The sequence below is a fragment of the Lissotriton vulgaris genome, chromosome 9 (genome assembly GCF_964263255.1).
Source record: "Lissotriton vulgaris chromosome 9, aLisVul1.2, whole genome shotgun sequence".
Lineage (NCBI taxonomy): Eukaryota > Metazoa > Chordata > Amphibia > Caudata > Salamandridae > Lissotriton > Lissotriton vulgaris.
The window spans coordinates 1,028,229,051-1,028,244,637 of NC_141697.1; the positions used below are offsets into that span (position 1 = coordinate 1,028,229,051).

Sequence of the window (15,587 nt, forward strand, 5' to 3'; positions counted from 1 at the left end):
AGAAGTTAGCCATTAATTGCGAGTTTAGCACCCTTCATGATAGTTTATTTAGGGACCAATTAGTAATGCATTGCAACAAAACCTCTATTCAAGAAAAGCTTTGGACTTGTGGAGATTCTCCACTTAACGAAATTTTTGCAATTGTTAGAAAGGCAGAGATGTCTAAGAGGTGTGCTAAAGTTGCTCTAAAGGATAATGATAAAGAAGATGGACTAACAGTGAGCAAAGTGTCTCATAATTATCAAAAAAAGAACAATTACAAATCCTTCTTCTCTTATAAAAAAACGCTAATCCTTCCTGGTCCATCTTTTAAAGATAAAAAAGAAAGCATTCCTAATTGTTTCAGATGTGGGTTCAATGGACATTATGCTAATGACCCGAAATGTCCAGCCTTAAAATCAAAATGTAATTTTTGCAATAAAATTGGACATTTTTCTAAAGTTTGTCAATTTAAATCTGGGAAAGATAAGAAAATGGTGAAATGCATTGATGACTCTAATGAGCCGAATGCTGAGAACTATGATGCATCTAGTGATGATAGCATCTTTTGCATCCTTGACTTTTGGGAGGATGAGGACGCTGTTCTGAATGTAAATTGCAGATCTAAAAAACCTACCTGTGACATCTTAATAGGGGGAGTTTTAATAAATATTGTACCTGATTCTGGCTCTCCCTACATGATTGTTAAGCGTGATATATGGAAAAAGTTGTTTGCATATGTTTTAAAAAAGGAGTTATTGCCACCTGATATTAAACCTGTTACGTATACTGGTGAAAAAATTCCCATGGTGGGGTTCGTTGAGGAAATTTTTGAATTCGAGGGACGGAAATGTTTGGGCAAATTATATGTTGCTGAAGTTGGTCCATCCGTTCTTGGCTGGATCGATCAAGGTGCATTAGGCATTATCTTAAATGCAAGAAGTGATGTTCATGTTTTGATCCTTTAAGAAAATAACAAAGAATTCCTAGACAGAATAACCTTGCAAATTCCTAAAGTTTTTTCAGGTGGAATTGGGAAATTGATTGGCTTCACACACAAAATTATCTTAAAGGATGGTGCTAAACCAATTTGCCATAAAGCAAGGAATATCCCTTTGAGCATCAGGAGTGATGTCATGAAGGAATTGGATACCTTGGAAAAGAAGGGAGTCATTGAGCCAATAGAAAGCTCAGAATGGTTGGCACCATTGGTCGTCGCGGGGAAATCTGACCGCTGTCTCCGCTTATGCATTGATTTAAGGGACCTAAATAAAAACATTGTAATTGATACATTTCCTCTCTCCAGGATTGATGAAATTCTTGCACAAAGCTGCGGTATAAAATGGTTTTCTTCTATAGACTTGGTATCAGCTTACCATCAGATTCCCCTGCATGAATCTCGTAAAAAACTAATAGCCTTTTTAACTCCCTTTGGGTGTTATCAGTTTATAAGAATGCCGTTTGGACTGGCATCGGCAGCGGCTGTTTTTCAATACCTGATGCATAAGTTATTCAAGAGTATGGAATGTGTAACTTATTTCCAAGATGACATACTTGTAATGGGTAAAGTTAGAGAAGACCATGACAAAAGACTTATTTCTGTATTGAAAACCCTTGAGAGTAATGATTTTACAGCTGAGTTAAAAAAGTGCAAATTTGGTATGATCTCCTTGACCTATTCAGGACATGAAGTGGGTGCAAAGGGTATTTAAAAAAAAAAAGTTGGTCGAGGCAATTGAAAACGCTCCTATTCCCAGTTCTAAAGATAACCTTAGATCATTTCTAGGGATGGTTGAGTTTTATTCAAAATTCGTGAAGGGTTTTGCAGACAAGACTTTTAATCTTAGACAATTACTTAAAATAAGAGAGGAATTTGTTTGGAATGATGTGTTACAAAATGACTTTGATAATATAGGGAAAGAAATTGTTAATGCATTCCCTCTCCAAGCATTCGACCACACCTTGCACAACATAATCACTACTGACGCTAGTGGTAAAGGATTAGGGGCTGTTTTTTCACAGTCTGGGAGTGAAGGATTCGAAGTCATAATTGCTTTCGCATCCAGGTCTCTAACCGCTTTTGAGGAGAAGTTCTCAGTAATTGAGAGAGAAATGCTAGCTGTTGTGTGGGGTATTGGGAAGTTTAGACAATTTGTCTGGGGCACTAGATTTACTTTACAGACAGATCACAAGCCCCTACTCAAAATTCTTACCTCAGAAGGGATGTTGAAGGCCACTCCAAGACTTGCAAGAATGAGTCTTAAGTTACTAGGATATACTTATGATGTTAAAAATCTTCCTGGCAAAAAGAACATAGTAGCAGATTATTTAAGTCGTTCTCCCTTACCTGGTTGTGATGACTCATATGATTCGTTTGAGTCTAACGAGGTTGCTGTTATCCATGAGGACAATGACCAAAGATTAGTGGCCATTTCTAAAAAAGACTGGGAAGTGAGCTGTAATAAAGATGAGATTTTAATCTCTGTCCGTAACTATGTCATTAGAGGATGGCCACATAAATCAAATTTGAAGGAAGAGCTTAGACCATTTTGGGAAATCAAAGATGAGCTTTGCATAGATGATGTTGATCACTTGTGTAGAGGTGAAAGAGTTATTGTTCCTTGTTCTTTAAGGAGTAAAATTCTGTCTATCAACCAGGAAGGTCACCTGGGTATCATGAAATTGAAATCAAGAGTAAAGTTATCATATTGGTGGCCTGGATTGGATAAGGAGGTTGAGAGGTTTGTTCAAGAGTGTGATATTTGTGCTAATGCAGATAAGTCCTTACGTGTATTTAAACCTACTCTTGGGTTTAGACATATTCCTATTTATCCTTGGGAGGATTTAAGCATGGATTGGTTGGGTCCAGTAGAAAATTGTGAAGGTAGTATTAAACATATCCTAGTTGTGATTGACAATTACTCCAGGTGGCCTGAAGTTGAAATAACTGAGAAGTTTGATGCCAGAGTTGTTGTTGCTTTTCTTCGCAAGTTGTTTCTGCAAGAGGGCGTTCCGAGGAACATTTTAACTGATAATGGACTACAATTTAGATCTGAGTTTTTTTTTAATTTCTTGGAAAGGAATGGTATTACTCCTAAAAAGACACCTGTTTACCATCCCGCCGGGAACGGCATTGTTGAGAGATTCAACAGGGTAATCATGGGGAGCATCCAAGCCTCCATATGTGCAGATAAGGATTGGGAAAAGGAATTACTAGAAACCATTTGGGCCTATAGAATCACTCCCACTAGTACCAACTACAGCCCGTTTAGGATCCTTAGAGGTAGGGAGCCATTTACTAAGGATAATGTTGCGTGGAACTCAAAGAAAATTTGTGGGAAGTGGTCTCCTGCTTTAGTTCGTTCAAGACTAAGGAAGATTCAGGATTCACACATTAGCGAATTCGGTAGGAAAAATGTTACTAAAGAGGCTGAGCTCAAAGTTGGGGATTGGGTCAGAATTAAACTTGACACCAAGGTTAAGAAAGGTCAAAGTAAATTTTCGAATCCTTTGCAAGTTGTAGAGTTACACGCGAAGTCTGCGAGGCTAAGTGATAACCAGGTGTGGCATCATAATAGGATGGCAAAATGTAAAGGGAACTTCTCATGTTCAAAGGCCAACACTGGACCTGACCCGTCTTTTGAATGGATGTGGGATGAGGTTATGCAGGGTGATATTGACGGGAAGGTAGTTGTTAGAACTTCTACCAATGATGTTTTGGAATCATCTCCGCAGTTGCCTGCTTCGTCTCCTTCTCAGTTGCCTTCCTCTGGTTTGTCCACACTGCTGCCTTCTTCATCTGCTTGCAACCAGAATATCACACGCACTGGTAGGCAAATTAAGGTCCCTGCTCGTTTTAGGAGCTATGTGATGTAAGCTTATTTATGTTTTTTTGTAGTCAATGCTCTTCTTCTGTTTTAAGTTTATTGAAAGAAGGGGATGTGGGTTATATTGGTTATATTGTTTGTCATATTGCAATGTTATTTTGCAAAGTTTATTATGAATATTTAATGTTCTTTTGTTTCTCTATTAATGTAAAGAGGGAAGATGTGGTGTTGTGCTCGTGGTGCATTCTTCGGTTGCCATAGTGTTGGATGATGCACCACAACCACACTCCAGAATGTAGGGAGAGTATCTGTTATTGTACGGAACCCGACAGGATAAGGACGTACCTGCTTGCTATCCAATAAACTTACATTTGGATACATATATTTGGATGCTCTTTCTTTACACTCTCTCTTTCTTGTCCTTTCTTAGTCTCTTTTACTCTGCTGCTCAGCCTGTCTCTATGATGTCATATCTTTAAGTGTACTGTCAGTTACCTTGGAGGCTGAGCAGCAGGGCAGCTGCTCCCGGTGGGGCATTTATCTTAACCTTTACTGGAACCTGGATTACTACCTTATCTAAATGCTGTACTTGATTATTTGATTACCAAGAATAAACATACATCCTGACACAGAAAATAAAAAGTCATCATTCAATTATTGGATTTTACACGGCGACCGCAATAATGCGTTGCCACAAGAAAAACTCACTGCCTGGAATAAACTTCTTTGTTGCTGTGAGCAGGAGCACCAAGGTTCACATTGCGCTCAGCAGACCTTTAGGCGTCCGTGGTTGTCACCAGCGTCGTGGAAAATGGTGAAAGAGCATGGAACCTCAGAGACACACCGGAGAGCTTTACCCGGATACCGCCATACTCCTCGGGCACCAACCCAAGCCCCCCCCCCCCCCCACAATAGTGAACTTTGACTAGCAAGAATCCTGCCACATGTAGATCTATTGAACAAGTTAAGTAAGAACAGCTAGAGTTTGCTCCATGGAAACGTGCATTTTTATTATTGTTATAAAAAGTGTATAGGCAACCTAACTCATTACAAATAATTTCTGTGCATACAATATTTCTACAGTATATATATTTTTAGCAAAAAGCATTCTATAATAACTTTGTTTTGAGTAACAAGGACAAAATGGCAAGGAACAGGTAAACAATAAATAAAAGTGCCTAAATCAACTAATGAATGCTAAAACCAACTGCCACTCTATAGGGAAGCAACAGTGCATGTTATGAATATTAAACCTCATGAAAAATATTACTTTTAGTTGCTCTACATGAAACAGAAGAATCACAGGGGTTAGAGTTTTTCATCTAAAATTATAATCAGGCTAATTGAAATTGCAGATGTTGATATCAAGAGCTTAAATAAAACACACAGTCATAAATAAGTTTTGGAGTCAAAAATGTGATCCATATACTTACACATGTGAACTATGATCACTGTGATCTTCTCAAAAAGCATAAGCATTCAATCTTTCTCTTGAACGGTATTCACTAAGCCTAACACCCTTCCTGAAATGATACAATGATTTTTTTAATTTTCACCCAAAAATGAAAATTCACTTATTTAAAATGTATTTGGACTAAGGGCCTGTTTACGATTTTGGCAGTCCTAGCGTGGACCGCCACGCCACTGCCCCGTTCCAGAACTGCCAAACTCGACCACGGGCCTCCTGTCCGCCAGATCACTAGTAACCTTTCCCACGGCGCTGTCAATAAAAAGGCACCGCAATGGGAACGCCAAAGCCTGTTCCTGCACAGCATGGACTGTAAAGTTCATGCCATTTTCAGGAAAAGGGGTGACTGCACACAAGAGGGCACAACATGTGCCCCTCTGCAGGAACAACATGGTCCTGACGGACCGCCGAACTCGTAATTAGGCCCTAAGTCTGTTGACTAAAGCTCTTTCGAACACTAACCATGTACTCTGTACACTTTCTTCTCCCTGACATGCCTTTTATCTCCACTCATTCCTTTTTCTCTCCATTTCCTCGCTTGTTCTCACTCCTAAAATCCAGAATTGATTTTAGTTTGGGTAGGCAAATTACGCTGTGAAACCATTTGCTGCTCTCTCCATATATTATTCCTTATATTTTGGTTTTCTGTAATCATCCCTCAACCTTCACCTCCCTTTCTTCCCTCTCTCTACCAGTTTCTTCTGACTTCTTTTTGAGTTAACAATAAAACAGTTTTTTTTATTGATGACATGATTCAGTCATATTCTGAGTTGATGAAACATTGGGGATCATTTAGACACTTGTAGACAGATCAACGAAATGGCAGCGAAGCAGAAGAACCTGGTGATGGGCAGTCCACCTTATTTAGATAGATCTGCCTGACTAGTGGTGTTCTCTTTGGGTAAGGGAGACACCACTTAGATGGCTCCCCTCACTGCACTTCAAATGTTTTTGTTTTAAGGAAGCAAACTCCTACAGTGTGAGTTTATTTTCGGTTAAAAAGAATTAAATTGCCCTGATGCACATGGTGTATCTATCTCCCTGTGGGAAAAAGGCATGGCAGACACAAGCCTTAAAAATGAGTGATGGCCACCCCACCCTCAGTAGGGCTTGGTAGCCACCATGATGGCCTGCCAGTTGCATGGAAGTTGACGCAGGTCAAGAGTTTAAATCAGTGGAGTGAACTGCGGCCTCACGGACGTTTACTCAGTAATAACCCCATCTCTAAATGGGACAAGTGAACTGCAAGTTTGGCAGAGAGGGACGACCACTGCTTCAAAGTGTTCCGCCTGCTCCACCACACCCTAATTAAAGCCCATTGTTTTTCTGAAATATAAAGGACCCTAATACCTATTTGGTAGAGTTAGTAGAACAGTGCTATATATTTAATGAATATAAATACGTTTAAAGAAAATAAAGTTCATCAAGTGAAATCAATGCTCCAACAAGTGTTATAACTGGGAGGATATAATTTGGCTTTCTATATTCTAAATAACTGTCCTCTCATTAGGTTTGATTAACTTTTACATTTTTCTTTCAGATTTGCCCACCTGCTTGCTTTGTGTATGTCTAAGTGGCTCAGTTTACTGTGAAGAAACAGAAATTGAAGCTATTCCACCTTTGCCAAAGGAGACCTCCTACCTCTATGCACGCTTCAACAAGATCAAAAAGATAACTGCCAAAGACTTTGCAGACATTCGTAAGTGCATATGTTCTTCTTCGTCACGGCCATGGCTGTGGGTGTTTTTTAGTAAAACATCGAAAATGCTGCATTTTTGCAAAACTAATGAGAGAGGATATGACTAAAGATTCAAAAGAATGAAGTTGAATTTGCATCTTGCCCAGTGACATGACCTGCTTTGAGCAGTGTGAAAGTGATAAAGTTACAAATACTCTGTTGGTATTTTCCCTTTGATTTCAGTATCAACACCATCTACATTACAGACACCCCTCTGGGAAGATCACAGCTCCTAAAAATTGTTCATGGAATGTGCCAGCACTGGATAACACGTTGCTAGACAAAAATACTTATGAATCATTACCATGTACGGTTTTGAATATGTAGGTGACAACAGTTCTTGTTTCGGTTTTTGCTACAAGTTCTCAAAGAAGGCAAGATCCTTGAAGCACTCTTTATCAGTACAGAAAAGTTTCATAAATGCTAAGGGGTTTGGGGTATTTTAAAGACCACGTCAAATTAAAACGTATGAATAGCCCTAAGGATGTGGAAGTGAAGTTGGCACTTCTATGGACTTGGGAGCTGAGCGAGGACGTGGGTGGTGAGGTCGTTAAAGTACATAATAAATAGATGATATGATCCGGATTAATATAATGATGGAATCTGTATAATTAGGTCTTTTATTTATGGAAAGAAATAATGTAAAGTAGAGTAGATATTGCTTGGACATGGCACCATCAGAAGCACTACGTTTTAAAGGTTGTAAGAATGTGGTTTATTGTTGATGAAAATCCTAAAATATATGAAAAAATAAGAATAGCAGACAAAATACAGCACTTGACCTGACCCTGGAAATGCTGCTATTGGCCAGAAGTAGGTTTTTGGGGTGTTAGACTTGTACTTTTTGAGAACCTGAAATGGCAGGTGTGTGAAGCTTGATGCACATTTTAAAAAATTGCAAATATTAATTCACTGTTTCTGCTTGTCAGAATGTAGCTAGGAGCAGAGCTGTCATTCCATGATTTTGACATTCTGCAATTCAATATGGAAGTACTCTTGCCAAGAATGTGAAATTATTAACACAAGGTTGGTTCCCTTGATTCTTGTCTTGGTGTAGTCGCTTAAACACTATTAAAATGATGCTTATTCCAATTATTACATTTTACCATATGATACTACCTATTAAAATTCTGGTGAACAGTTTTCCAGCTCCTATTTTCAGCATCTATGGCCACCCCTGCCAGAGAATGATTATGTTTTTCCGCTTTACTAAGATTGTTTAAACAGACCCGTGAATTATCCATTATATTCCTATTTTTAACAAAGCCACAGTCCCACAAACAGTAATTCAGGCATAAAATCATTAAGATGAAGGGCCAACACTTAAGTAAATATTTTACAAGCTGTATTTTATTAGAGATATAGAGCAGTCGTTCTTGCTTTGTGAGGGATCCATGTCTTTTTTACGAATAAAACATATCATGGCTTCCGTAAAAGAGCCAGATGGCTTATTCAATGTGAGGAAATGAGTAATTAATTAAAATAATTTAGTGAAGAGTAATTTCGGAAATTGAAGATAAAATGTAAACGTGAATCCACTGTGAACAGTTCCTCCACTCGAAGCAGATCCTCGAGTTGTGTCAGGTCAGTGTTTGAAGATTTGTACATTGAAGAATAAGAAAACAACTAGGAAAGTGAGCCTCAGATGGTGTGGCCGCAGGGGTGTACAGTGTGTGGTAATCAACAAAACAGAGAGCAATATCTGAATCTCTGAAGAATGTATTACCAGATAGAGAAAATTGAAGCTATAGTGGACTTTTCCTTCATGTTTTTAAGGCAGTTAGGTAGCAAAGTCCCTGTTCTGTTACATCCTCCATTGTATCTGCCATTTATCTTGAAAAGAGTACAACATGCCTTTTCCGTGGTAGTTTAATTTAAATGAATTTTAGCTGCTACTAACTCATCAAGATCAGTTTTAATATTTTTAAAAGTAAAAAACATTTGCTCTAATCTCTTAATTTCATGAAGAATGCAAGCTGTTACCTTCTCCAAAGCTTTTTGTTTATTAGAAACATATCTGATAATAAAGCTTCTGGAAGCAGCCTTGAAAGCATTCCAAAAGAAATGGAAAGCAGACTCTCCTGTATCATTGATCTTGAAATATCCCTTAACAAACGCCTCATAAGAAGAGATCAAATCTTTATCAGAGAGTCAATGACTATTGAACCTCCAACAACATCTGAAAGTAGGGTTTCGGAGGATATCTAGATCAGTAGCTGAAGAGGCATGGTGCAAAATTAAAATTGAGCCAATCTCAGAGTTCACTATGTGTTGAGTAAGGTTTTTGCTTAGAAACACACAATCTATCCTAGTCTGTCTTTTATGAGGGGCAGAATAAAAAGAAAATAGTTGAAGAGAGGGATGGGCCAGTCTCCTGGAATAATTGGAGTACTATGTTTGATAGCATGCTTAAATGCTTTATGGGCTCCATGAGGAAGGAATCTGGTAGATGAGTGATGACCCAAAAAGGGGTAATTTGGTTACAATTCCCCCTAAGATTAAATTGTCAGTATAGTTTTGTGTGATCAGTTGTGAAAAAAGTTTCCAAAACAGAGGGTCAAGGGTTTCATCGGGCCATAGACATTGAGAATTGCCAAAAGGAGCCCATCAATATGGAGGCATACCCATCTACCTTCCTTGCCATGTTCTTGGGGGACTAGAGAAATATTTAAGCATTTAGGACAAAGAATTGTTTACTTCCCATGATCATAGGTACAATTGTCTATTTTGTCAACGGCTACAGTCAGGGTAACCGAGATTTAAAGCAACTGATCCTATTCTGCAAGTATCTTTAAAGGTTTACCTGAATGAAGGATGAATAAATGCTGTAGATGTCCATGTGTGCCATGTAGAATGCCTTGAAGACCGTGTGCCTGGCTAACTGTGGGCAGTGACGTGCTTGCAGGGATATCACTTGGCTTCCAATAGCCCCTTTTGATCATTTATAACACATGCAAAATATTGATTTGAACACAAGTACACATACCTTTCAGACACATCCAACATACCATAGAAATGCATTATAGTTTGATTATCATCATCCACACAACACCACTTCCCTTCATGCTGTGCTGTACATTAACATTTAATACATCACATAATATTGAACTTCTAATAATCAGTAAAAACAGCTCTCCCAACCAAGGTTTAATATATATTATACACACATCTCCTTCCACCTATCAATGGGGAAGTATGTCGTTACAACGCATACTTTCACAACGCATACCTTTACAACGCATTTTTTACACAGCAACATCCATTACAACGCATTCCGTTACAACGCATGCCATTACAACGAAATCTTTGAAACTACCTTTACAAAGCATTCCACTACAACACATACTACATTTACAACGCATACCATTACATTGCATGTATGGTAAGTATTGGATAGTGTAGGGGTAAAATATACTATTCTAACTCCAGGGGGTGCAACAGTAGGGTAAGTGTTGGATAGTGTAGGGGTTAAAATTACTATTCTAACTCCAGGGGGTGCAACAGTAGGGTAAGCATTGGATAGTGTAGGGGTAAAAATAACTATTCTAACTCCAGGGGGGTGCAACAGTAGGGTAAGTATTGGATAGTGTAGGTATGCGTTGTAATGGTATGCGTTGTAATGACTGCATTGTAAAGGTATGCGTTGTAGTGGTATGCGTTGTAGTGACATGCGTTGTAAAGGTTGCATTGTAATGGCATGCGTTGTAATGGATGTTGCGTTGTAAACGTTTCATTGTAAAGGTAGTGCGTTTTAAAAGTTGCATTGTAAGTGTTGTTTCCCATCAATGGGCCTATCAAACGATTTTGAAAATGCTTAAGTAATTGTCAGTTCCTTCCAGGACCAGTCCTCAGGCATGAAATTATTTCCTCAACAGCATTATGAATGACCAAATAACCAACAATTTCACAAGAACACAATATCCGTAACACAGCATTATCTGTTGTTTCCTCCTGCAACCTACCATCACTTCTCTTTCAGTGTACCATCACAATCAATTGAGTGCCTGCTTTTGGTATATCTAAGTAAAGTAAGACCAAATAAATATTAATATTTAAGGTGAAATTGTAGCACACTATGCTTAAACTACAATATTATAAGGAATCAAAACATTTTCTAAGATAATCTTTCTTCAGTTTTCTAGTCTAATGTTAAGCATCTCTTTTCTCAAAACAAGGTGTCCACACACAAACAAGGAAACATTATTGCATCAAAATATATATTACTATAGTAAAATGGTTGATTGCCATATTTAGACTTATTAGAAACCTTAATACATAACTTTAGTCCATTCCTTAATTTAATCTATTGTTTCCCGATGCTACATATGGCAGAGACCTGGATTTGGGCTGCAACTTTGTATATTGTACACATGGGAATGCTGAGAAATACATCATAAGAAAATCTAACATTACTCCTTCTTCTCTTCAAAGCTACCCTGAAAAGAATTGATCTAACTGGAAATAGGATAGAAGAAATTGAAGACGGAGCATTTGCAAAACTCAATTTACTAGAGCAGCTGTCTCTTGCTGACAATAAAATTTCAAGACTTCCAGCATTACCTGTGAACCTGACATCATTTAATGCAAACAACAACAGAATTAAAAGCAAAGCCATCAAGGCAAATACTTTCAAGGTACTGTTGGTCCATAAACTACTAAATAACACTACTTTGGTCATGCATTGTGTTGATTCTCTTTGTTTTTGCATAACTGTTCCACACATTTCCAGTTTTCAATTCAGTTGCCTCGTTTTCCCAAATTCAATCCAACAAATTGAAGCAAGTGACAAACATGCTGCTCTAAATCCTGGCTGGATACTGCCTCTATATCCTATCATATCTTCCACTTCTTTTCCATTTTTGTTTGGGACAACTGCTTCATTGCTTCAGACTGCCTCAATTTACATCCTCAGTCTGGTCGTCAGTCAGCATAGACTAGAGTGTTCACCTCCAAGTCAACTGTATTCTTACCTCTGCATTTCAATGTTTCATGTATGCGCAGCTAATGGATCTTGGTCACCTTTGATGTAGTAACTTAGCCAATTAAGTTTTAGGACTAATTCTATTGACATAATTATACATCCATTCCTTATTCTTATTATTCTCTAATATCACACATTGCAGAACTTTGCTATACCAGGTAGACTGCCTTCTTGAGCCTGTATAAATTAGCACCCTTTTTTTTTCTTCTCCTAAAATTTACCTAATTATTACTTGGAGAAAATTCAGGACACATTAGAGGTCAGGCGGAATAGTATTCTTGGGTGGGATGCCACTCCACACAATCACAAATACTCTAACCTCTTCACACTTGAGATTACCAGATGCAGGAGCATTGGGCCCAACTTCAACAGCTGAAAAAGCCCTCTGATAAAATTGCATGTGGACCAGGCATGAGGTGCGGGCACAAGCATCACCTGGCCCTCGTTCAGCCTCTCCTGCACCAAAAGGAGGGCAAGCAATGTACCCCTTTGCCGGCCGTCAACCTGCCCTGACACCCTCTGCAGCCCAGCCAAGCATAAGCTCCACCTTGCTCCAATTTACCACCTGCTCACAGCAGTCTGTAAGTGCTGATTCCTGGAATTGGGAATCCCAATGTTCCCCATTTCGGGAACAATAACTTTTGATAATCACATTTAGGTGCTGGCTGGGATGAATCCAGAAATGTTAATTTTTACCACCCTGTATCACCAGTCCTAACTCTATGTAACTTGTAATCGGGCCCTAGGTATCCTATTACATTAAAAATCAAATTTCTCACCTGAGTGGTATGTCCTTGTGGAAATAAATTAATCAAATCCTTTTTGTGAGGGGCCATAGTAATAGCAGGCCAAAGCAACCCATTTTACCCCTACTATGCTTGATTATCACCATCCCTTCCCCGGAGTACAGGCATTTATCCTACTATTCGAATATTATGACTTTTCGGGGATCCCAAAAACACCTACGTGGCAGTCTAAGCAAGGCTGACACAGTTGTCTCCTCTCTGCCATTGTCAAGACCACTCTCTTCTGAAGTTGTAATCTGATGAACTACTATTTTGTAATCTGGTAGAATACTACAGCACTGGTGGAAGGTGTTGTGACTCATTTGCATGTAACACATCCCATGATAGGCTATTAGTGTTGTATTTACTGTGGCTGTAAGAGAGCAATGAAACAAGTGCTCTCATTTCGTGTGGTTATTCCATAATGAGCTCTAGCACCAGTGGGTCCCTAAAGCCCAGCACACAATGGGGGCTTTCCTATTCTCTTAAGGTCTCTTTTAGGTCTGCGTGGCGATTAGGCATCCGCTAAAAACTGCTGAGTGCCCTGTCCATACAAGGCCTTTGATGCTATGTGAGCTGTTTCTTTCTGTCCAGCTCAACTACATTCACTATGGTGGTACCAGAGAAGAAAGAAAAATGGCCCACACATGCTGGAGAAAACTCCCAGTATGTCACAGACTGTTTTTTGTTTACCAAAGACAAAACACCCCTTTACAGATTTGTCTTTGGAAAATAAAAACAAATGTTGAAGATGCAAAAAGCTATGGGCCTGATTCACAAAGGTAAACTTCCACTGTCATGAAAGTTTACAATTGTTTGCAATTCAAAAAGGTATTTTACTATTAGTATCTTTATGAGTGAGGACTCTCGCACATAAAAAGATAGGAATGTCTTATCGTTTTATGTGCTGAGACTCTGCAATTGTAAAAATACTACTAGAAAAATATCTCTGTGAATAGCGAACAACCGTTTACCTTTTTGAACCAGTCCCTGTGGCACAGTTTGGTTCTGCCGAAGTGAATCCTACCATGTTGCAGAAAGAAGGTTAAGCAATTTAAAAAAACATGAGCTAAGAATTCCTTTAAATATGTATAGCCACCAAACCCTAAACCAAACCCTTACTCTTGATATATTCTCTCTTCAATTAATTTGTGTTTGTTAATCTCCAGTGTGTGGCGTAGGCCCACTTCCTACATAAATGGAAAAGATTTACCAAATGTTCATTATTGGCAATACATCCATTAATTACTTTCTGCCCAGACAGTTTTCAATCTCTCACAAAAGTCTTGTTATTCATTCCCTATTTCCATTGAGTATCTTTTAAACTAAGAACACTAGCATGGGGCATATAGCTCATTTGCTCAGTTTGAAATTAAAGTATATATTGAGTATATGCTGCATGATATTTGAAGGTCAGCACACTGCTCAATGCTCTAAAGATATTTGTTGGGACGGAAACGTTCCTCACATGGTGACAGAAATGCACCCCTGCCCTGAGTGCCCCAGCGACAATGATATCTGGATCCCTGGGACTGTTGCTATACCATGGGCAAACACAGAGCCTTAATAATCCTTTAATAGGCATATATCAGTGAGGCTGACATCCTGGTGTGGCCCTCTAATCACTGATATGGCCTGTGTTGTAGTGCTATCAAGAGTGGAGCCGCTCCTGCTGTGCCAGACTACTTCTTGGACAAAGCGCAGACCAAAGGAGTTGGCACTACACAGTGCCACCTCCCCCAACACGATTCAGAAAAGGGGGTGGTGATGAACAGAGTGTCTGAATCAAGCAGACCACTCTTACCCAGTCCAAAGATCAGGGCTTGATCCATCACCGTTTTTTAGCTCACTGCACCATCCCAGCTTAGAACCTGACTACATGCAAATTAGTCTGTCCCAGTGCATGATGGGAACAGGGCAAACCAAACTACCAAGCCAATTCTTATACTGGGAAGGAAAAAAGCTTCCGGGGACCGGTTTCTGGTATTCCAGCCGTCGTCGGCCCGGCTTGCTCGAATCCTGATGGTGCAGTGAGCAGGGGACTCATGTCTGAGTATACCCTGCCACACCTATAGTGGCCAAAAACGATTCAGAAAAGGGGGTGGTGATGAACAGAGTGTCTGAATTAAGCAGACCACTCTTACCCAGTCCAAAGATCAGGGCTTGATCCATCACCGTTTTTTAGCTCACTGCATCATCCCAGCTCAGAACCTGGCTACATGCAAATTAGTCTGTTCCTGTCCCAGTGCATGATGGGAACAGGGCAAACCAAACTACCAAGCCAATTCTTATACTGGGAAGAAAACAGTAGGAGTGTTCTGCTTAATTCAGATACTTTGTCCATCACCACCCCCTTTTCTGAATCGTTTTGTCCACCATAAGCGTGGAAGGGTATGCTCAGATGTGAGTCCCTTGCTCACTGCACCATCAGGATTCAAGCAAGCCGGGCCGAAAACGGCTGTAATGCCAGAAACCGGTCCCCGGAAGCTTGTTTCCTTTCCAGTAAAAGAATTGGCTTGGTAGTTTGTCTGCCCTGTTCCCATGATGCACTGGGCCAGGGACAGACTAATTTGCATGTAGCCAGGTTCTGAGCTAGGATGGTGCAGTGAGCTAAAAAACGGTGATGGATCAAGCCCTGATCTGTTGATTGGGTAGGAGTGTTCTGCTTAATTCAGATTGTCCATCACCACCCCCTTTTCTGAACCTCCCCCAACACAGCACAAACTTTGAACATCAAGACACCAAACCATATCTGTGTTTTCAAACATGTTTTGAAAAGGGGAGCCACCCAAAACTGTCAAAATGGAAC

The 15,587-nt window shown here is 39.5% G+C and overlaps 1 protein-coding gene across 2 annotated transcripts in view; it reads left to right on the top strand.

The window, feature by feature from the left end:
* The window catches only part of OGN (osteoglycin), a 67,246-nt gene that overhangs the window by 36,456 nt on the left and 15,203 nt on the right, over window positions 1–15,587 (top strand). For both annotated transcript variants that reach the window (XM_086938939.1, XM_086938940.1), the window contains exons 4-5: window positions 6,815–6,973; window positions 11,444–11,646. In XM_086938939.1, coding sequence (XP_086795065.1) covers window positions 6,815–6,973; window positions 11,444–11,646 — 362 coding nt within the window. The remainder of the gene's footprint in view (window positions 1–6,814; window positions 6,974–11,443; window positions 11,647–15,587) is intronic.